General features: G+C 49.1%; 2 protein-coding genes across 2 annotated transcripts in view; both read left to right on the forward strand.

Annotated features, from left to right (window-relative positions):
- The window catches only part of LOC147091836 (uncharacterized), a 1,030,142-nt gene that overhangs the window by 814,350 nt on the left and 191,951 nt on the right, over positions 1 to 23,841 (forward strand). The gene's annotated exons all lie outside the window — the stretch shown is intronic.
- Positions 8,800 to 23,661, forward strand: LOC147091864 (uncharacterized). Its single transcript, XM_085976879.1, has 2 exons — positions 8,800 to 8,983; positions 22,520 to 23,661. The coding sequence occupies exon 2, from the start codon at positions 22,628 to 22,630 to the stop codon at positions 23,495 to 23,497; it is 870 nt and encodes a 289-aa protein (XP_085833005.1). The 5' UTR covers positions 8,800 to 8,983; positions 22,520 to 22,627; the 3' UTR covers positions 23,498 to 23,661.

The following is a 23,841-nucleotide window of genomic DNA, read 5'->3' on the forward strand; positions in this document are numbered from 1 at the left end:
ACATAGAAGATAGGAGCAGGAGTAGGCCTGCTCTGCCATTCAATGCGATCATGGCTGATCATCCAAATTCAGTACCCGGTCCCTGCTTTCTCCCCATATCCCTTGATCCCTTTAGCCTTAAGAAATACATCCAACTCCTTCTTGAATATATTTAATGAATTGGTCTCAACTGTCTTCCGTGGTAGAGAATTCCACAGGTTCACCACTCTCTGGGTGAAGAAATTCCTCCTCATCTCAGTCCTAAATGGCCTACCCCTTATCCTCAGACTGTGACCCCTGGTTCTGGACTCCCCGCCATCGGGAACAGCCTTCCTGCATCTAATCTGTCTAGTCCTGTTAGAATGTTATAAGTTTCAATGAGATCCCCTCTCATTCTTCTAAACTCTAGCGAATATGAGCCTGATCGACCCAATCTCTCCTCATACGTCATTCTTGCCATCCCAGGTATCAGTCTGGTGAATCTTCACTGCACTCCCTCCATGGCAAGAACATCCTTCCTCAGATAAGGCAAACAAAACTGCACACAATACTCAAGGTGTGGTTTCACCAAGGCCCTGTACAACTGCAGCATGACATTGTTGCTCCTGTATTCGAACCCTGTCGCTATGAAGGCCAACATACCATTTGCCTTCTTAACCCTCTGCTGCACCTGCATGCTTACCTTCAATGACTGGTGCACAAGGACACCCAGGTCTCGTTGCACTTTCCCTTTTCCCAATCTATTGCCTTTCAGATAATAATCTGCCTTCCTCTTTTTGCCACCAAAGTGGATAACCTCACATTTATCCACATTATACTGCATCTGCCATGCATCTGCCCAATTGCCCAACCTGTCCAAATCATCCTGGAGTTTCTCGGCATCCTCCTCACAGCACACATGCCCAACTAGCTTTGTGTGTGTGTGGGGGAGGAGGGGGGGTGCAAGTCCATGGAGGAATTTGAAAACAAGGATGAGATTTTTTAAATCAAGGCGTTGCTTAACCGGGAGCCTCTGTAGGTCAGTGAGCACAAGGGGTAATGGTTGAATGGGACTTGGTGCACGTGCGGACACGGGCAGCAGAGCTTTGGATGACCTCAAGTTTACGTAGGGTGGAATGTGGGAGGCCGGCCAGGAGTGCTTTGGAATAGTCAAGTCTAGAGGTAACAAAGGCATGGATGAGGGTTTCAGCAGCAGATGAGCTGAGGCAGAGGCGGGGTCGGGTGATGTACCGGCGGCGGAAATAGGCGGTCTTAGTGCTGGCGTGGATATGTGGTCGGAAGCTCATCTGAGCGGGGTGGGGGTTCAAATATGACACCACGGTTGCTAACAGTCTGGCTCAGCCAGCTGCCCAGGGAGAGGGAGGGAGTCGGTGACATGGGGACGCAGTTACTGGCGGGGACCGGTCTTCCCAACATTCAGCTGGATCAATGTCGGGCAAGCAGTCTGCAATTTAACAGGGCAACTTATGGTACCAAAAATATATTTTTCAACAGAAAATGCTGGAAATACTCAGCTGGCCAGGCAGCATCCGTGGAGAGAGAAACAGAGTTAACTTTTCAGGTCTGGGACCCTTCATCAAGTATTTCCAGCATTTTCTGTTGTTATTTCAGATTCCGCAGTATTTTCCTATTGTAATATATTTTTCAAGCTGCAGCCATGTGGAGACTCTCCCCCACGTGCCTGAAACCAGCTGCAACACCATGAGCATTTCTGATTGGCCAGTTGGCACCCCTTGTTCCGAACTCACAATAGATACTTATGCGCTGGTTCACCAATAGGAATCCTTCACTTTCTGATTCCTCATTTGCATACGGCTGGCTATTAAATTGCGCGTCCGGGAGACTTTCTCCATCACAAACCCTCGCGTCCATTCACCAGGCCTGAAGCGGCATCGCCCCGAAAAAGGGGCCGAAGAAAGCGGCCACCAAGAAGCGGGCCAAAGGCGACAAGAAGCGCAGGAAGACCAGGAAGCAGAGTTACAGCATCTACATCTACAAGGTGCTGAAGCAGGTCCACCCCGACCCGACACCGGCATCTCCTCCAAGGCCATGAGTGTCATGAACTCGTTCATCACCGACATCTTCGAGCGCATCGCCTGCGAGGCCTCCCGCCTGATCCATTACACCAAACGCCAGACCATCTCCTCCCAGCCGGGAGATCCAGACCGGCATCCGCCTCCTGCTGCCCGGGGAACTGGCCAAGCACGCCGTCTCGGAGGGGACCAAAGCAGTCACCAAATACATCAGCTGCAAATAAAGCCTCTTGTTCCTCCCACCTTAAAAACTCAACCCAAAGGCTCTTTTCAAAGCCACTCACGAGATCCAGAAGGGTCTATTTATTTTCATTTGACTAATGACATTTGAAATATGGACAGCATAAAGAATGAAACTCTTTAAAAAAAAATGTTTTATCATCCTTTCTTTATTTAACCCTCACTTTCATTTTTTTGTCGTATGTTCAGATTTTGTTGGTGTTTTTGTAATACAGTATATCGTTAATTTAAAATAGATTGAAATTTAACAAATATATAATAACAAAATGATGCATTGTCACTGCCCTGTTTTGTATAAAGCACTCATTTACAAGCGGGTCGCTGAAAAGCTAAAATGAAATTAAATCTGTCAATTCAGGAACCAGTAATTTTAAAGGATCAATTTGCCATAATTCACAAATTAATAATGAAATATTCAGTCTCACAGATGCCATTTTAATGATTATTCAGTCCCACAGATGCTATAATTTTAATTAAAATGATTATTCAGTCCCACAGATGACAATCTTTAGCAGTAATGATTATTATTTAGTCTCACAAATGCCATAGTTTTAATTATTATTTAGTCCCAGATACCATAATTTTAACGATTATTATTCCATCCCACAGATGCAATAATTTAAACAATAATGATTATTATTCAATCCACAGATGCAATGATTTTAATAACTGGTTAATATTCAGTCCCACAGATGCAATGATTTTAACAATAACCATTATTATTCAATCCTACAGATGCAATAATTTAAACAATAATGATTATTATTCAATCCCACAGATGCAATAATTTAAACAATAATGATTATTATTCAATCCCACAGATGCAATTATTTAAACAATAATGATTATTATTCAATCCCACAGATGCAATGATTTTAACAATAATGATTATTATTCAGTCCCACAGATGCAATGATTTTAATAACTGGTTAATATTCAGTCCCACAGAGGGCCATCACTTTAACAATAACGAGTCTGATTCACAGACGAGCTCTTATTCTATAAGCCGCCTTTTTCGTTGGTGTCCGAGGTTGGAGCGGATTGAAAAACGCGCCAATCAGAGGCGGAGATTTGCCGGGTTTCAGCCAATCAAGGCGCGGCTGGGCTGGGCCGGAAGCCGCCGCCCGGAGCGGGGAGGAGCAGTTGGAGAACAGAGTTAGAGAGGAGTCGGCCTCTCCCGGGGGAAGGACAGCCGCCGCCCGCCCGGGGAGAAGGGACAGCAGTCGGCCGGCACCTTGGGCAACAAGGGCTCGCGGGTGGGCGGGGCTATGACCTCACCCGCGCGCTGAGGCGGTTGAACGGCCGATCAGGAGCCACGTGACCCCGGAGCTGGCTGCGGCCTTTTAACACAGTGGGCGGGGCCCCGAGGCGTTGCGGGCTGCGATTGGTGACCGCAGCTGTCAATCTAGGAGTCGCAGCCAATAGAAGAGACGGACTCCGTGAGGGACTTTAATCGCGCGCTGCGTGGCCGCAGTGCGCATGCTCGGTGCTACTCGCAGTCCCCGGATGAGGCTCCGGTTTGAGGAAGGAGATAAAATGGCGGCGGGACTGAGGAGCGGCGGATGGTGCGGTGAGTGTGGATCAGAGAATCTCCGACATTTACAGCAGCGCCGGCCTCTCTCAGGCAATCTCAGGGAACCTTGGGGCAAAGCGGGTGGCGGTGCTTGGGTTGACGTGCGCTGCCTGCGCTTCTCTTCCGATTGCTCCTGGTGAAGAGACTCGGTGTTCAGCACCTTCCCGGATTATTCTCCTCCACTTTGTGCGGTCTTGGGCCAGGGATTCCCAGGTGTCGGTGGGGATGTTGCACTTTTTCAAGGAGTCTTTGAGGGTGTCCTTGAAGCGTTTCCTCTGCTCACCTGGGGCTCTCTTGCCGTGCCGGAGCTCCGAGTCGAGCGCTTGTTTTGGGAGTCTCATATCGGGCATGCGGACAATGTGACCCGTCCATCGGAGCTGATCGAGCGTGGTCAAAGCTTCGATGCTGGGGATGTTGGCCTGAGCGAGAACACCGACGTTGGTGCGCCAACCTGCCAATGGATTTGCAGGATCTTGGGGAGGCAGCGTTGGTGGTACCTCTCCAGTGCTTTGAGGTGCCTGCTGTACATGGTCCATGTCTCTGAGGCATACAGCAGGGCGGGTATCACTGCTGCTCTGTAGACCATGAGCTTAGTGCGGGGTTTGAGGTCCTGGTCTTCAAACACACTCTTCCTCAGGCTGCACTGACACACTAAAGGCGGTGTTGGACTTCGTCATCGACGTCTGTCCTTGTTGACAGTAGGCACCCGAGGTATGGAAAGTGGTCCACGTTGTGAGACTATGCCCCCTAGTTCTAGACACTCCAGCCAGGGGAAACAACCTCGCAGCATCTACCCTGTCAATCCCCTTCAGAATCTTGTATATTTCAATGAGATTACCTCTCATTTCCCCACATTACACTCCATCTGCCACCTTACTGCCCACTCACTTAGTCTATCTGTATCCCTTTGCAGACTCTGTGTTCTCACAGCTTACTGTCCCACCTAGCTTTGTATCATCAGCAAACTTGGATACATTACACTCGGTCCCTTCATCTAGGTCATTAATGTAGATTGTAAATAGCTGAGGCCCCAACACTGATCCTTGCGGCACCCCACTAGTTACAGCCTGCTAACCTGAAAAAGATCCGTTTATCCCTACTCTCTGTTTTCTGTCTGTTAACCAATCCTTGATCTATGCTACTATATTACCCCCAACCCCATGAGCCCGAATCTTGTGCAATAACCTTTTATGTGACACCTTATCGACTGCCTTTTGGAAATCTAAATATACTACATCCACTGGTTCCACTTTATCTACCCTGCTAGTAACATCATCAAAAACTCTAATAAATTTGTCAAACATGATTTCCCTTTCATAAAACCATGTTGACTCTGCCTAATCATGTTAGGATTTTTCTAAGTGCCCTGATACCACTTCCTTAACACTGGATTCCAGTGTTTTCCGAATGACTGATGGGCTAACTGGCCTGTAGTTCCCTGTTTTCTCTCTCCCCTCCTTTCTTGAATTGTGACCTTCCAATCCGCTGGGACCATTCCAGAATCTAGGGAATTTTGGAAGATCAAAACCAATGTATCCACTGTCTCTTCAGCCACCTCTTTTACAACCCTAGGATGTAGGCCGTCGGGTCCAGGGGATTTGTCGGTTTTCAGTCCTATTAGATTCTCTAGTACTTTCTCTACTTATATGAATTATGTTCAGTTCCTCACCCTCATTAGACCCTTGGTTCCCCACCATTTTTGGTCTGCTTTTTGTGTCTTCTACTGTGAAGACAGATACAAAATATTTGTTTAACGTTTCTGCCATTTCCTTCTTCCCCATAATAATTTCTCCTGTCTCAGCCTCTAAGGGACCAATGTTTACTTTTGCTACTCTCTCCCTTGCTACATACTTGTAAATAATCTAGCAATCTGCTTTTAGATTTCTTGCTCGTTTTCTGTCATTGCATTTTTTCCCTTTTTTATCAATTTTTGGTCAATCTTTGCTGGTTTCTGAAACTCTCAATCCTCAGGCTTACTATTATTCTTTACAACATTATAAGCTTCTTTCAATCTAATGCTATCCTTACCTTCTTTAGTTAGCCATGGTTGGATCACTTCCCGTGGAGTTTGTTTCTCAATGGAATGTATTTTAGTTGAGAATTATGAAATATTTCTTTAAATGCTAGCCACTGCTTATCTACCGCCATACCATTTAATCTATTTTTCCAATCTACCTCCGCCAACTCTCCCCTCATACCTATGTAATTGGCTTTATTTAAGTTTAAGACACTAGTTTCGGACTGAGGCAAGTCCCTCTCAAAATTAATGTGAAGTTCTAACATATTATGATCACTCTGCCCCAGTGGATCCTTTACTATGAGGTTGCTAATTAACCCTGTCTTATTACACAATACAAGTTCTAACATTGTTGGTTCCATGACATTTTGTTCCAGGAAACTGTCCCGAATGGATTCCATGAACCCGTCCTGCAGACTCTTGCTCCACAGCCCTGTAGGTTACGGCTCTTCAAGTGTACACCCAAGTACTTTTTAAATGTGCTGAGGGTCTCTGCCTCTACCATCCTTTCAGACAGTGAGTTCCAGACCCCCACCACCCTCTGGGTGAAAAAAATTACATCTGCTCTGCACCCTCTAGTGGATGGACAGGGGAGAAAGGTCTTTAATAGCTGAGGCATAGAATATAAGAGCTGGGAGGTAATGCGTGAACTGTATAGCTAGGCCGCAGCTAGAATACTGCGTGCAGTTCTGGTCAACACATTACAGGAAGGATGTGATTGCATTAGAGGGTGCAGAGGAGACTTACGGGGATTTTGCCTGGGCTGGGGAATTTTTGCTATGTGGAAAGATTGGATAGGCTGGGTTGTTTTCTTTGGAACGCAGAAGGCCAAGGGGAGACTCGATTGAGGTGCATCAAATTATATGGGACCTAGATAGAGTGGAGAGGAAAGACCTATTTCCCTTAGCAGAAGGGTCAATAATCAGGGGGGCATAGATTTAAAGCAGATGGTCAAAGGATTAGAGGGGTTTTGAGGTGAGTTTTTTTACACCGAGGGTGGTGGAGGTCTGGAACTCGCTGCCTGAAAGGGTGCTAGAGGCAGAGAACCTCATCACGTTTAAAAACTGGTTGGATATGCACTTGAAGTGCCGTAAGCTACCAGGCTACGGACCAAGTGCTGGAAAGTGGGATTAGAGTGGATAGATCTTTGTCAGCCGGCTCAGACAAGATGGGCCAAATGGCGGCCTTCTGTGCAGTAAATTTCTATGATTGTGTAACCTGGGGAGGATGGGCCCAGTGAGATCAGACAGTGTGTAACCCAGGGAGGATGGGTCCAGTGAGATCAGACAGTGTGTAACACAGGGAGGATGGGCCCAGTGAGATCAGACAGTGTGTAACCCAGGGAGGATGGGTCCAGTGAGATCAGACAGTGTGTAACCCGGGGAGGATGGGCCCAGTGAGATCAGACAGTGTGTAACCCGGGGAGGATGGGCCCAGTGTGATCAGACAGCGTGTAACCCGGGGAGGATGGGCCCAGTGAGATCAGACAGTGTATAACCCGGGGAGGATGGGCCCAGTGAGATCAGACAGTGTGTAACCCGGGGAGGATGAGCCCAGTGAGATCAGACAGTGTGTAACCCGGGGAGGATGGGCCCAGTGAGATCAGACAGTGTGTAACCCGGGGAGGATGGGCCCAGTGTGATCAGACAGTGTATAACCCGGGGAGGATGGGCCCAGTGAGATCAGACAGTGTGTAACCCGGGGAGGATGGGCCTAGTGAGATCAGACAGTGTGTAACCTGGGGAGGATGGGCCCAGTGAGATCAGGCAGTGTGTAACCCGGGGAGGATGGGCCCAGTGAGATCAGACAGTATGTAACCCGGGGAGGATGGGTCCAGTGAGATCAGGCAGTGTGTAACCCGGGGAGGATGGGCCCAGTGAGATCAGACAGTATGTAACCCGGGGAGGATGGGCCCAGTGAGATCAGACAGTGTGTAACCTGGGGAGGATGGGCCCAGTGAGATCAGACAGTGTGTAACCCGGGGAGGATGGGCCCAGTGAGATCAGGCAGTGTGTAACCCGGGGAGGATGGGCCCAGTGAGATCGGACAGTGTATAACCCGGGGAGGATGGGCCCAGTGAGATCAGACAGTGTGTAACCCGGGGAGGATGGGCCCAGTGAGATCAGGCAGTGTGTAACCCGGGGAGGATGGGCCCAGTGAGATCGGACAGTGTATAACCCGGGGAGGATGGGCCCAGTGAGATCAGACAGTCTGTAACACAGGGAGGATGGGCCCAGTGAGATCGGACAGTGTATAACCCGGGGAGGATGGGCCCAGTGAGATCAGACAGTGTGTAACCCGGGGAGGATGGGCCCAGTGAGATCAGACAGCGTGTAACCCGGGGAGGATGGGCCCAGTGAGATCAGACAGTGTGTAACCCGGGGAGGATGGGCCCAGTGAGATCGGACAGTGTATAACCCGGGGAGGATGGGCCCAGTGAGATCAGACAGTGTCTAACCCGGGGAGGATGAGCCCAGTGAGATCAGACAGTGTGTAACCCGGGGAGGATGGGCCCAGTGAGATCAGGCAGTGTATAACCCGGGGAGGATGGGCCCAGTGAGATCAGACAGTGTGTAACCCGGGGAGGATGGGCCCAGTGAGATCAGACAGTGTGTAACATGGGGAGGATTGGCCCAGTGTGATCAGACAGTGTGAAACCTGGGGAGGATGAGCCCAGTGAGATCAGACAGTGTATAACCCGGGGAGGATGGGCCCAGTGAGATCACAGTGTGTAACCCGGGGAGGATGGGCCCAGCTTCGGTTTGCCTAAAGCACAGGGAAATTGTACATTTCTATCCAGAACTTTGGTGATTTGCTGGAAGCCCAGGCGGGCGTGGCGGGGATCTGAGAAAAGGGACAACATCAGACAGAAGCACTCGGACCCAAACTTTTATTTTTATTAAGCTGAAGAAAAGTCTACATTACATTACTTCACACTATACATGTTGTTATTTTCAGTCCTGCCATAATTAGATCTCCCGGTGAAAGACTGAGTGATTGAGAAAGGTCCACAGCTGAGAGTAAACAGGGATTGTAGACTGAGGAACGACAGCAGGTGAACCAACACAGGATTGTGAGAGCACCAACTGGAGAGAACTCTTCCGATTCAAAGAGCTTCCAGAGATCGACCAGGGGAGAAAGGTCAGTCCCATTGACTCAGATACACACTGGTCCTGGAGATGGACTGGGGAGAAAGGTCAGAGTCCCATTGACTCCGATACACACTGGTCCTGGAGATGGACTGGGGAGAAAGGTCAGAAAGAATCCCATTGACTCAGATACACACTGGTCCTGGAGATGGACTGGGGCGAAAGGTCAGAGAGAGTCCCATTGACTCAGATACACACTGGTCCTGGAGATGGAATGGGGAGAAAGGTCAGAGAGAGTCCCATTGACTCCGATACACACTGGTCCTGGAGATGGACTGGGGAGAACGGTCAGAGTCCCATTGACTCAGATACATATTGGTGCTGGAGATGGACTGGGGAGAAAGGTCAGCGAGAGTCCCATTGACTCAGACACACACTGGTTCCTCCCTTCCATTTCCTGATTTACAGCTATTTCTGGGATGTTACTTGTATCCTCTATGGTGATGACCGATACAAAATACCTGTACAATTCAACTGCCATCTCCTTATTTTCCATTATTAATTCCCTGACACTCTTTTTATCGGACCAGCACTCACTTTGTTAAATCTTTTCTTTATTAAATATCTATAGAAACTCTGACTAACTGTTTTTATATTTCTAGCTAGCTTTCTCTCGTACTCTAATTTTTCTCCTTATTAATCTTTTAGTCACTCTTTGCTGTTTTTTATATTCTGTCCTATCTTCTGACCTGCCAGCCATCTTTGCGCAATTATATGCTTTTTCTTTAAGTTGGATACTATTGTTAATTTTTTTAGTTAACCATGGATGGTGGGTCCTCCCCTTGGAATTTTTCTTTCTCGTTGGAATGTATATATTCTGCGTATTCTGAAATATCCCCTTAAATGTCTCCCACTGCATCTCAATTGACCTGTCCCTTAACCTAATTTGCCAGTTCACTTTAACTAGCTCTGCTTTCATGCCCTCATAATTGCCCTTATTTAATTTTAAAATGCTAGTCTTTGACCCATTCTTCTCTCCCTCAAACTGAAGGTAAAATTCAATCATATTATGATCGCTGCCACCTAGGGGCTCCTTCACCATGAGGTCTTTAATCCTATCTCATTGCACAATACCAGGTCTAGTATAGTCTGCTCTCTGGTTGGCTCTAGAACGTGCTGTTGTAAGAAACTATCCTGAAAACATTCTATGAACTCCTCATTTAGGCTACCTTTGCCCATCTGATTTTTCTGGTCTCTATGTAGATTAAATTCCCCATGATTATTGCCGTACCTTTCAGACAAGCTCCCATTATTTCTTCCTTCATACTCCATCCTACCGTGTGGTTACTGTTAGGGGGCCTGTACACCACTCCCACAAGTGACTTCTTGCCTTTATCATTTCTCATCTCTACCCAAACCGCTTCTACATCCTGGTTTCCTGAACTTAGGTCATCCCTCTCTATTGTGCTAATACCATCATTAATTAACAGAGCCACCCCTCCACCTTTTCCTAGCTTTCTGTCCTTCCTAAATGTCACGTACTCTTCAATATTCAGGTCCCAGTCTGTCATCCTGCAGCCATGTTTCTGTAATGGCTATCAGATCATACTTATTTATTCCTATTTGCGCCATCAGTTCATCTGTTTTGTTTTGAATGCTACGTGCATTCAGATGCAGAGCCTTTAGTTTTGTCCTTTTATTTTTGTAACCTCTAGCCTTAACTGTTGATTTACTCTTAGATTTGTCCTCTCTATCCCTTCCTGTCACGGTCTGTTTATCATTTCCCATATTAATACCTTTCTCTATTGCCTTGTCTCTACTCTTTGATTTACCACATCTTCCCAAATTTGATCCCTTGCCCCCACTATTTAGTTTAAAACCCTCTCTACCGCCCTAGTTATATGACTCGCCAGAACACTGGTCCCAGCACGGTTCAAGTGAAGACCGCCCCAACGATACAGATCCCACTTTCCCCAGTGTGGTGCCAGTGCCCCAGGAATCGAAACCCATTTCTCCCACACCAGTCTATGAGCCACGCATTCATCTCTCTAATTTGATTTACCCTATGCCAATTTGCTCGTGGCTCAGGTAATAATGCAGACATTATTACCCTTGAGGTTCTGCTTTTTAATTTAGCCCCTAGCTGCTCAGTCTCTCAGCAGAACTGCTTTCCTAGTTCTAACTGTGTTGGTACCTACATGGGCCACGACCATTGGCTCCTCCCCATCCCACTGCAAGTTCCTCTCTAGCCCAGCGCAGATATCCTGAACCCTGGCACCGGGCAGGCAACACAGCCATCTGGACTCTCGCTCTTGGCCGCAGAGAACTGTATCTATTGCCCTGACTATGCTATCCCTTATTACCACTATATTCCTATTAACTCCCCCCGCTTGAATCGCTTCCTGTACCTCGGTGCCACGGTCAGTTTGCTCATCCACCCTGCAGCCACCGCTTTCATCCATACAGGCCGCAAGAACCTCAAACCTGTTGGACAATTGCAAAGGCTGAGGCTTCCATACCTGCCTCACCCTTTAATTCATTCAAATTAAATTAAAAGTAAGGCATGGCAGGAGAGCTCTGTGCCGTGGTATGCTACTCCTGCACTATGTGGGAAATCAGGGACACTTCCTGTGTCCCTGACGACCATGTGTGCGGGAAGTGTATCCAGCTGCAGCTACTGACAGACCGCATTGCGGCGCTGGAGCTGCGAGTGGATACATACTGGAGCATTCGCAATGCTGAGGACGTCGTGGATAGCACGTTTAGGGAGTTGGTCACACCGCAGGTAAAGGCTGCACAGGCAGGAAGAGAATGGGTGGCCACCAGGCAGAGTAGTAGGCACAGGCAGGTAGTGCAGGGGTCCCCTGTGACCATCCCCCTCTCACAGATATGCCGCTTTGGATATTGTTGGGGAGGATGGCTTATCGGGAAGGCAGCAGCAGCCAAATTCCTGGCACCGTGGGTGGTTCTGCTGCACAGGACGGGAGGAAAAAGAGTGGGAGAGCTATAGTAATAGGGGATTCTATTGTAAGGGGAACAGATAGGCGTTTCTGCAGCCACAAATGTGACTCCAGGATGGTATGTTGCCTCCTGGTGCAAGGGTCAAGGATGTCTCCAGAGCGGCTGCAGAACATTTTGGAAGGGGAGGGTGAACAGCTAGTTGTCGTGGTGCATATAGGTACCAACGATATAGGTACAAAACGGGATGAGGTCCTAAAAGATGAATATAGGGAGTTAGGAGGTAAATTTAAAAATAGGACCTCCAAGGTAGTAATCTCAGGATTGCTACCAGTGCCACGTGCTAGTCAGAGTAGAAATAGAAGAATATTTCAGATGACTATGTGGCTAGAGGAATGGTGCAAGGGGGAGGGATTCAAATTCCTGGGACATTGGAACTGGTTCTGGGGGAGGTGGGGCTAGTACAAACCGGACGGTTTGCACCTGGGCAGGACCGGGACCGATGTCCTAGGGGGAGTGTTTGCTAGTGCTCTAGGGGAGGGTTTAAACTAAAATGGCAGGGGGTTGGGAACCTGAGCAGGGAGACAGAGGAAAGGGAAACAAGGATAGAAGCAAAAGACAGGAAGGAGAAAAACCAAAGGTGGCGGTCAGAGAAATCATGGGTTTAAATCAAACCTAGCCACAGTAAATAATAATTCTAAAAGGTGTAAGAGTGTTAAAAAAACAAGCCTGAAGGCCTTGTGTCTTAATGCGAGGAGCATTCGTAATAAGGTGGAGGAATTAGTTGCGCAAATAGAGGTAAACGGATATGATATGATTGGGATTCCGGAAACATTGCTCCAGGGTGACCAAGGCTGGGAACTCAACATCCAGGGGTATTCAATATTCAGGAAAGATAGGCAAAAAGGAAAAGGAGGTGGGGTAGCATTGCTTTTTAAAGAGGAGATTAACACAATTGAAAGGAAGGATATTAGCTCTGATGATGTGGAATCTGTATGGGTAGAGCTGAGAAATACCAAGGGGCAGAAAACGTTAGTGGGAGTGTTATACAGACCGCCAAATAGTAATGCGGAGGTTGGGGATGGCATTAAACGGGAAATTAGAGACGTGTGCAATAAGGGCACAGCAGTTATCATGGGTGACTTTAATCTACATATAGATTGGGCTAACCAAATTAGTAACCATATACTGTGGAGGAGGAATTCCTGGATGGTTTCCTGGACCAATATGTCGAGAAACCAGCTGGAGATCAGGCCATTTTAGACTGGGTATTATGTAATGAGAAAGGATTAATTAGCAATCTTGTGCGAGGCCCCTTGGGTCAGAGCGATCATAACATGATAGAATTCTTCATTAAGATGGAGAGTGAAGTAGTTGACTCAGAGACTAGGGTCCTGAATTTAAATAAAGGAAACTACGATGGTATGAGGCGCGAGTTAGGTAGGATTGATTGGGGAATGTTACTCAAAGGCTTGATGGTGGATAGGCAATTGCAAACATTCAAAGATCGCATGGATGAACTACAGAATTTGTTCATCCCTGTTTGGCATTAAAAATAAAACAAAAAAGGTGACTCAACTGTGGCTAACAAGGGAAATTAGGGATAGCATAAGATCCAAGGAGAGGACATATAAATTGGCCAGAAAAAGCAGTAAACCTGAGGATTGGGAGCAGTTTAGGATTCAGCAAAGGTGGACAAAGGGATTAATTAAGAGGGGGAAAATAGAGTATGAGAGTAAGCTTTCAGGGAACATAAAAACTAACTGTAGATATGTGAAGAGAAAAAGATTGGTGAAGTCAAGCACAGGTCCCTTGCAGTCAAAATCAGGGGAATTTATAATGGGGAACAAAGAAATGGCAGGCCAATTAAATACATACTTTGGTTCTGTCTTCACAAAGGAGGACACAAATAACCTTCCAGAGATGTCGGGGAGCATAGGGTCTAATGAGAGGGAGGAACTGAAAGAAATCAGTATTTGTAGGGAAATGGTGTTAGGGAAATTGATGGGATTGAAGGCCGATAAATCCCCAGGGCCTGATAATCGACATCCTCGGGTACTTAAGGAAGTAGCCCTAGAAATAGTAGATGCATTGCTGGTCATCTTCCAAAATTCGGTAGACTCTGGAACAGTTCCCATGCATTGGAGGGTAGCTAATATTACCCCACTATTCAAAAAAGGTGGCCGACAGAAAACGGGGAAAATGCTAGAGTCCATTATAAAAGATGTAATAGCAGAGCACTTGGAAAACAGTGACAGGATCGGACAAAGTCAACATGGATTTACAAAAGGTAAATCATGCTTGACTAATCTACTGGAATTTTTTGAGGATGTAACTGGTAGAATAGATAAGGGAGAACCAGTGGATATGGTGTATTTGGACTTTCAGAAGGCTTTCGATTAGGTACCGTATAAGAGATTAGCGTGTAAAGTTAAGGCACATGGGATTGGGGGCAAGGTACTGACTTGGATAGAGAACTGGGTGGCAGACAGGAAAAGAGTTGGAATAAATGGCTCTTTTTTCCGAGTGGCAGGCAGTGACTAGTGGGGTACCGCAGGGATCGGTCCTAGGACCCCAGCTATTCACAATATATATAAATGATCTAGGCGAGGGAACTAGATGTAACATCTCCAAGTTTGCAGACGACACAAAGCAGGGTGGGCGTGTGTGAGGAGGATGCCGAAAAACTCCAGTATGATTTGGACAGGTTGGGTGATTAGGCAGAAGCATGGCAGATGCAGTATAATGTGGATAAATGCGAGGTTATCCACTTTGGTGGCAAAAACAGGAAGGTGGATTATTATCTGAATGGCAATAGATTGGGAGAAGGGGAGGTGCAACGAGACCTGGGTGTCCTTGTGCACCAGTCGCTGAAGGTAAGCATGCAGGTGCAGCAGGCAGTTAAGAAGGCAAATGGTATGTTGGCCTTCGTAGCAAGAGGTTTTGAGTACAGGAACAAGGATGTCTTGCTGCAGTTGTACAGGGCCTTGGTGAGACCACATCGTGAGTATTGTGTGCAGTTTTGGTCGCCTTATCTGAGGAAGGATGTTCTTGCCGTGGAAGGAGTTCAACGAAGATTCACCAGGCTGATACCTGGGATGGCAGGAATGATGTATGAGGAGAGATTGGGATGCTTGGGCTTGTACTCACTGGAGTTTAGAAGAATGAGGGGATCTCATTGAAACTTATAAAATTCTGACGGGACTGGACAGACTAGATGCTGGAAGGATGTTCCCAATGGTCGGGGAGTCCAGAACCAGGGGTCACAGTCTAAGGATACGGGGTAAGCCATTTTGGACAGAAATGAGGAGGAATTTTTTCACCCAGAGAGTGGTGAACCTGTGGAATTCTCTACCACAGAAGGCAGTAGAGGCCAATACGTTAAATATATTCAAGAAGGAGTTGGATATATTTCTTAAGGCTAAAGGGATCAAGGGGTATAGGGAGAAAGCAGTGACCGGGTACTGAATTAGATGATCAGCCATGATTGCGTTGAATGGCGGAGCAGGCTAGAGGGGCCGAATGGCCTACTCCTGCTCCTATCTTCTATGTTTGTATGTTTCTATGCTTTAGTTTGAGCTGGAGTGGAGATGGAGGAGAAGCTGCTGGGTTTAACCACCAGTACTTCTGAGCCCAGGAGGACCCAACAATTTGCAATGTGAGACTGTCAAGGGAGGTGGATTCTTGGGGAGATTAGGTTGTTAAACAGACACTGTCTGTACATAGAGTCATAGAGTTATACAGCACAGAAAGAGGCCCTTCTGCCCATCGTGTCCACGCCGGCCATCAAGCCCTGTCTAATCTAATCCCATTTTCCAGCATTTGGTCTGTAGCCTTGTATGCTATGGCATTTCAAGTGCTTATCCAAATGCTTCTTGAATGTTGTGAGGGTTCCTGCCTCTACCACCCTTTCAGGCAGTGAGCTCCAGATTCCAACCACCCTCTGGGTGAAAAAGTTCTTCCTCAAATCCCCTCTAAACCTCCTGCCCCTTACCTTGACTCTATGCCCCCTTGTTATCGACCCCTCTACTGAGGGAAAAGGTTCCTTTCTATCTACCCTATCTATGCCCCTCATAATTTTGTACACCTCAATCAGGTCCCCCCTCAGCCTTCTCTGCTCCAAGGAAAACAACCCCAGCCTGTCCAGTCTTTCTTCATAGCTGAAGCGCTCCAGCCCAGGTAACATCCTGGTGAATCTCCTCTGCACCCTCTCCAAAGCAATCACATCCTTCCGATAGTGTGGCGACCAGAACTGTACACAGTATTCCAGCTGTGGCCTAACCAGTGTTTTGTACAGCTCCATCATAACCTCCCTGCTCTTGCCTTCATTAGCCGAGGCATAGAATATAAGTATCCCATATGCCTTTTTAACCACCTTATCCACCTGTTCTGCTGCCTTCAGGGATCTATGTACATGCACACCAAGGTTCCTCTGTCTTTCCTAGGGTCCTACCATTCATTGTATATTCCCTTGCCTTGTTAGCCCCTCCAAAATGCATCACCTCACACTTTTCAGGGTTAATTTCCATTTGCCACTGTTCTGCCCATCTGACCAACCCATCTATATCGTCCTGCAGACTGAAGCTACCCTCCTCGCTATTTACCACCCCACCAATTTTCATGTCATCTGCAAACTTACTGATCATACCTTTTACATTCACATCCAAATCATTAATGTAGACCACAAACAGCAAGGGACCCAGTACCGATTCCTGCGGTACCCCACTGGACACAGGCTTCCAGTCACAAAAACAACCTTCGACCATCACCCTCTGCCTTCTGCCACTAAGCCAGTTTTGGATCCAATGTGCCAAGGCACCCTGGATCCCATGGGCTCTTACCTTCTTGGCCAGTCTCCTATGCGGGACTTTATCGAAAGCCTTACTGAAATCCATGTATGCCACATCCACTGCACTACCCTCATCCACACACCTAGTCACCCCCTCGAAATTCAATCAAATTGGTCAGACATGATCTTCCCTTGACAAAGCCATGCTGACTGTCCCTGATTAATCCTTGCCTCTCCAAGTGGAGACTAATTCTGTCCCTCAGAATTTTTTCCAATAATTTCCCTACCACTGATGTTGGGCTCACTGGCCTGTAATTCCCTGGTTTATCCCTGTGGTAAACCACTGTTAACCTGTACATGCCTGTGTGGTAAACCACTGTTAACCCTGTACAAGTCCAGGCATGTCTCAGCCCCTGGCTCCACCCCTAAGCCCGGGTATAAAGGTGACTCACCACCCTTCCCCCGGGAGCTCTTAGGATGGATTCACTAGCAGAGGCATGCTCTAGTTCTTAGTCAATAAAAGCCTACTTCATATAAGTCCATCTCGTAGCTTTTGGTATTGTTGATAGCGCATCAATTTTATTGACTAATTTTCAACATGGAGCAAATCTTGAAGCCGGAACGTTTAGACCTGGATCCTCAAGCAGCAGATGCAGCCAATAACTTTGAACACTGGCTGAGCTGTTTCGAAGCCTTCCTGGAGGCCTCCAGCACTACCGTCACTACAGATGACGCGAAACGGCTTGTCTTGTACTCACGGGTGAGCCACCGAGTCTACTCGATCATCCGAGACGCCACTACTTACGCGGCCGCCATCGCGACGCTAAAGGAACAATACGTGAAGCCTGTTAACGAGGTCTACGCCAGACACCTGGCTACCCAAAAACAGCGCCCCGGGGAATCGGGCGCTGAATATTTACTGGCACTGAGAGTCCTCGGCCGGGACTGTAATTGCAAAGCGGTGACGGCCAAGGAATGCACGGAAGACCTGATCCAAGACGCCTACTTAGCCGGCATCAGGTCCAACTATACTCGGCAGAGGCTGCTGGAACAGAAGGGGCTCGACCTGCAGAAGACGGTGGCCCTCGCTAACTCGTTAGACGTGGCCCTCCAGAACATGGACGCCTACCCCCCTGACCGGGTGGCCACGTGGATGCCACGGGAGCAGCCATCTTGGGACCCGGTAAGGCCACAAGCCGCCAGCAGCCCAACTACAGCTGCAATGACCAGAGGCCAGAAATGCTACTTCTGCGGCCAGGCCAAGCACCCCAGACAGCAATGCCCAGCAAAGGACGCGACCTGCTCCAAATGCGGCAAGAAAGGCCACTACGCGAGAGTGTGCAAGGCGAAATCGACCCCCAATTCCAGCAGCGCCACGTGTGAACCGTACAGGCTGCTATTTTGGACCCCACCAACCACGTGTGAGCCGTGCGGGCCGCCATTTTGGACACCACCAGCCGAGGGGGAGCCACCATCTTGGACACCATCTCGGGACCAGGCCCTCGGCGCGGGCGAATACTACAGCAACCCACCGACCTCGACGATGGCCTCCATCACCCTGGACCAATCTAGGCCCCATCAACTAGCCAGGTCCATGATGAACGTAAAGGTAAATGGCCATGCCACAAATTGCCTTTTCGACTGCGGAAGCACGGAGAGCTTCATCCACCCCGACACGGTGCGACGCTACTCCCTATTGGTTATGCGCACACGCCACCAGGTCTTTATGGCCTCAAAATCCCATACGGCGGACGTCGGCGGCTACTGTGTAGCGACTCTGACAGTGAACGGCGTGGAGTACAGAGAGTTTAAATTCCTCATCCTGCCACAGCTCTGCGCTCCCGTACTGCTAGGATTAGACTTCCAGTGCCATCTGGAGAGCGTCACGATGGCATATGGCGGGCCCCTGCCCCCACTTACTGTCTGCAGCCAGCAGAATTTAAACACGGTGCCGCGCAAAGTATGCAGCCTGTCCACCCTGAAGGTCAAACCCCCCCCCCCCCGTTGTTCGCTAATCTCGCCAAAGACTGCAAGCCAATTGCTACTAAAAGCAGGCGGTACAGTGCCGGGGATAGGAGCTTTATTAAATCAGAAGTACAAAGACTCCTGAGGGAAGGGATTATCGAGGGCAGCACCAGCCCATGGCGAGCCCAAATGGTGGTAGTAAAGACCGGCGAAAAACAGCGCCTGGTTATTGATTACAGCCAGACGATCAATCGATACACGCAATTAGACGCATACCCACTTCCCCGCATATCTGACATGATCAACCAGATAGCACAATACCGGGTATTCTCGATGATTGATCTGAAGTCGGCATACCACCAGCTCCCCATCAGGTCTGGGGACCGCCAGTACACGGCCTTCGAGGCTGACGGTCGCCTCTACCACTTCCTCCGAGTCCCCTTCGGCGTCACCAACGGGGTCTCGGTCTTCCAAAGGGAGATGGACCGGATGGTTGACCAGAACGCGCTGCAGGCCACCTTCCCCTATCTAGACAACGTCACCATCTGCGGCCATGACCGGCAGGACCACGACGCCAACCTAGAAAAATTCCTCCGTACGGCCCAACGGCTGAATCTGACATACAACAGAGAAAAATGTATGTTCCGCACCGCGCGCCTCGCTATTCTTGGCTGCGTGGTGGATAACGGAGTCATCGGCCCCGACCCCGACCGAATGCGCCCCCTCCTGGAACTACCGCCCCCCCCCCCCCCCCCCACCCCCACTGCCTAAAAGCCCTGAAGAGATGCCTAGGGTTCTTCTCTTACTACGCCCAGTGGGTGCCCAACTATGCGGACAAAGCCCGGCCCCTCATCAAGTCAACCTCCTTCCCCCTGACGGCAGAGGCCCGTGCGGCCTTCACCCTCATAAAAGAGGACATTGCGAAGGCCACAATGCACGCAGTGGATGAGTCCATCCCTTTCCAAGTGGAGAGCGATGCATCCGACTTCGCCCTAGCCGCAACCCTTAACCAGGCGGGGAGACCCGTGGCCTTCTTTTCACGGACCCTCCAGGGCCCCGAAATTCGACACTCCTCAGTCGAGAAGGAGGCCCAGGCGATAGTGGAGGCTGTACGGCACTGGAGGCATTACCTGGCTGGTAAACGTTTCACCCTGCTCACTGACCAACGGTCAGTAGCATTTATGTTTAACAACAGACAAAGGGGGAAAATCAAAAATGATAAGATATTGCGGTGGAGGATCGAGTTATCCACCTACAACTACGATATCTTATACCGGCCCGGGAAACTTAATGAGCCCTCAGACGCCCTATCCCGTGGGACATGTGCCAACGCACAAGTCGATAGGCTACGGACCCTCCACAATGATCTCTGCCACCCGGGGGTCACCAGGTTCTTCCACTTTATTAAAGCTCGCAACCTGCCTTGCTCCATCGAGGAGGTCAGGAGCATTGCCAGGTCTGCGCCGAATGCAAACCGCATTTTTATAGGCTAGACAGGGCACACCTGATTAAAGCCACCCGCCCCTTCGAACGTCTCAGCGTCGATTTCAAGGGGCCCCTTCCCTCCTCTGACCGCAACACGTACTTCCTCAATATTATTGACGAGTACTCCCGTTTCCCCTGCCCAGCGCCACAGTCATCAGGTGCCTCCACGACCTGTTCGCCATATTTGGCTTCCCCAATTACATCCACAGCGACGGGCTCGTCGTTCATGAGCGACGAGCTGCACCAGTACCTGCTCGAGAAGGGCATAGCCATGAGCAGGACTACCAGCTACAACCCCCGGGGTAACGGACAGGCAGAGAGGGAGAACGCAACGGTATGGAAGACCGCCATGCTCGCCCTAAAATCCAAGGGCCTCCCAATCTCCCACTGGCAAGATGTCCTCCCCGATGCGCTCCACTCCATACGATCACTGCTCTGTACTGCCACAAACGCCATCCCTCACGAGAAGATCTTCGTCTTCCCCAGGAAATCCACCTCGGGGACATCACTACCGCCATAGCTGACATCTCCGGGACCCGTCCTGCTCAGGAAACACGTGAGGAGCCATAAGACGGACCCCCTGGTCGAAAAGGTTCACCACCTCCACGCCAACCCACAGTACGCCTACGTGGCGTATCCTGATGGGCGGGAGGACACAGTCTCAATTCGAGACCTCGCACCCTCAGGTACCACCCGAAACACCATCGATCACCATCCACTACCTCCACCCACCACCACTACCCACGACGCACCACCGGGGTGTCTACCACGAACTGACGACATGCCGGTGCCATCCCTACCCCGAGAGGACGACACGCCAGTGCTCCGTCCCACGCGAGAAGCGGCCGCGGGCAAAGAACCGCCGCAACCGGCACCACGAAGGTCATTACGGCAGAGAAGACCCCCAGAGAGACTTTCGTATACGAACTTTTGAAACACTTCACCCCGCCGGACTCTTTTTTAAACGAGGGGTGAATGTGGTAAACCACTGTTAACCTGTACATGCCTGTGTGGTAAACCACTGTTAACCCTGTACAAGTCCAGGCATGTCTCAGCCCCTGGCTCCACCCCTAAGCCCGGGTATAAAGGTGACTCACCACCCTTCCCCCGGGAGCTCTTAGGATGGATTCACTAGCAGAGGCATGCTCTAGTTCTTAGTCAATAAAAGCCTACTTCATGTAAGTCCATCTCGTAGCTTTTGGTATTGTTGATAGCGCATCAATCCCTACTACCCTTCTTGAATAATGGTACTACGTTAGCTGTTCTCCAGTCCTCTGGCACATCTCCTGTGGCCAGAGAGGTTCTGAAAATTTGTGTCAGAGCCCCTGCAATCTCCTCCTTTGCCTCACACAGCAGCCTGGGATACATCTTGTCCGGGCCTGGGGATTTATCCACTTTTAAGCCTGCTAAAACCGTTAGTACCTCCTCCCTCTCGATGCTAATATGTTCAAGTATATCACAGTCCACCTGCCCGATTTCTATGTCTACATCGTCCTTCTCCATAGTGAACGCAGATGCAAAAAATTAATTTAAAACCCCACCTACATCTTCTGGCTCCACACACAGATTGCCACTTTGGTCCCTAAAGGGCCCTACTCTTTCCCTAGTTATCCTCTTGCCCTTAATATACTTATAAAACACCTTAGGATTTTCCTTTATTTTGCTCGCCAGTGTTATTTCATGGCCCCTCCTCGCTCTCCTAATGCAATGTAAAAGAGTATTGTTTTAGGAACAAGTATTTCTGTACAGGCTTTTAATCCAGTTTACATCTACAGATTTGTTATAATTCATTCTTGGGATGTGGGTGTAGCTCGCAAGAGCAGCAAATATTGCCAATCCCCAGTTTCCCGTTGAGAAGGGGGTGGTGAGTCGCCTTCTTGAACTACTGCGGTCTGTGTGGTGAAGGTATTCCCACAATGTTGTTTGGTGAGGAGTTCCAGGATTATGACCCAGCAACGATGAATATATCTGAGTCAGGATGATGTGAGACTTGGAGGGGAACTTGGATGTGATGGTGCTCCCATACAACAGCTGCCCTTGTCCTTCTAGGTGGTGGAGGTCGCGGGTTTTGGAGGTTTTATCAAAGTTCTGGTCGAGTTGCAGATGTATAAAGTTCCTTTCCTTCGCCCCCTCCCCCTCCCACCTCCCTCTCTCTCTCCCCTCCCATAGAGGCCAGAGTCTTGTGTAGGCCCAGACCAGGTGGCGGATTCCCTTCCCTGAAGGACGTTAGTGAACCAGTTGGGTTTTTATGACAATCCAGCAGCTTTCATGGTCACTTTTTTCTAGTGCCGGTCCCATAAATGACCAGATTCACTGAGCTCAATTTCACAACCTGCCTTTGTTTTCTTGTGGGTTGTCTCTCACGCTCCCTGTTTTAAATTAATTTTACAGGGCACTGGAAGGGGAGGATTTACAGACGGTAAGCTCAAACCAAACATCACTTCAAGATCTGACAGAGTCACTCGACTCATCGGATCTGAATATCACCGGCCTCTGAACATGGAAGCAAAAAGCATCGTTCACAGCGGGGAGAAACCGTACACGTGTTCTGCGTGTGGCCGAGGCTTCAGGCATCCCTCTGGCCTATCGAGACACAAGCGCATTCACACTGGGCAGAGGGCGTTCAACTGCTCTGAGTGTGGGAAGGGATTCACTAATTCATCCAACCTGCTGACACACCAGCATGTTCACACTGGAGAGAGACCATTCACCTGCTCTGAGTGTGGGAAGGGATTCACTCAGTTATCCAACCTGCTGAGACACCAGCGAGTTCAAACTGATGAGAGAACTTTTAACTGCTCGGACTGTGGGAAGTGCTTTAAAACTTCCTGGGAACTGATACGCCATCAACGTGTTCACACTGACGAGAGACCGTTCAGGTGCTCTCACTGCGGGACTGGGTTCAGGCAGTCATCTGAGCTCACTATACACCAGCGCACTCACACTGGGGAGAGGCCGTTCACCTGCCCTGAGTGTGGGAAGGGATTCACTAGTTCAACCCACCTGCTGACACACCAGCGAGTTCACACTGATGAGAGACCTTTCAAATGCCCAGACTGTGTGAAGTGCTTTAAAAGTTCCAGGGAAGTGATACGCCATCAACGTGTTCACACTGATGAGAGACCGTTCAGGTGCTCTCGCTGCGGGTCTGGGTTCAGGCGATCATCTGAGCTTACTATACACCAGCGCACTCACACTGGGGAGAGGCCGTTCACCTGCTCGGAGTGTGGGAAGGGATTCACTAATTCATCCCACCTGATGACACACCAGCGAGTTCACACTGGGGAGAGGCCGTTCATCTGCTCGGAGTGTGGGAAGGGATTCACTCGCTCATCCAACCTGCTGACACACCAGCGAGTTCACAAGTGACTGCAGGGGTTGGATTCTGTTGTTGCTGCTGTTAATCACATCCAGGACTGAACCATGTTCATTCTGACAGGTGGGGATTGTTTCTGCTGATGTTAATAACTCCAGGAACTGGGCTGGAGTTTAATATTCTGGATAGATGTCAAATAAACCAGCTTTGTTTTAAACACATTGTAGATCTTTGTCTTTCCCACCTGAGTGTTTAGCATCACCTGGCTGGAGCTCAGAAAGGACAATCTTGGGGAGGATCGTACGGCGGGAACTGAACTCCAGTCTGGACACAGTCCTTCAGGGCCACACTGAGAGGGGCAAACAGCACTTTGGTCTTTCTTGTCTCTCTCCACTGA

This window comes from Somniosus microcephalus, unplaced genomic scaffold (assembly GCF_052327205.1).
Source record: "Somniosus microcephalus isolate GS21.2 unplaced genomic scaffold, FLI_Smic_1.0 unresolved_chr3, whole genome shotgun sequence".
NCBI classification, from domain to species: Eukaryota; Metazoa; Chordata; class Chondrichthyes; order Squaliformes; family Somniosidae; genus Somniosus; species Somniosus microcephalus.

Coding starts and splice junctions, on each gene's coding strand:
- LOC147091864 (XM_085976879.1), top strand. CDS start 22,628: ATGGAAGCAAAAAGCATCGTTCACAGCGGGGAGAAACCGTACACGTGT.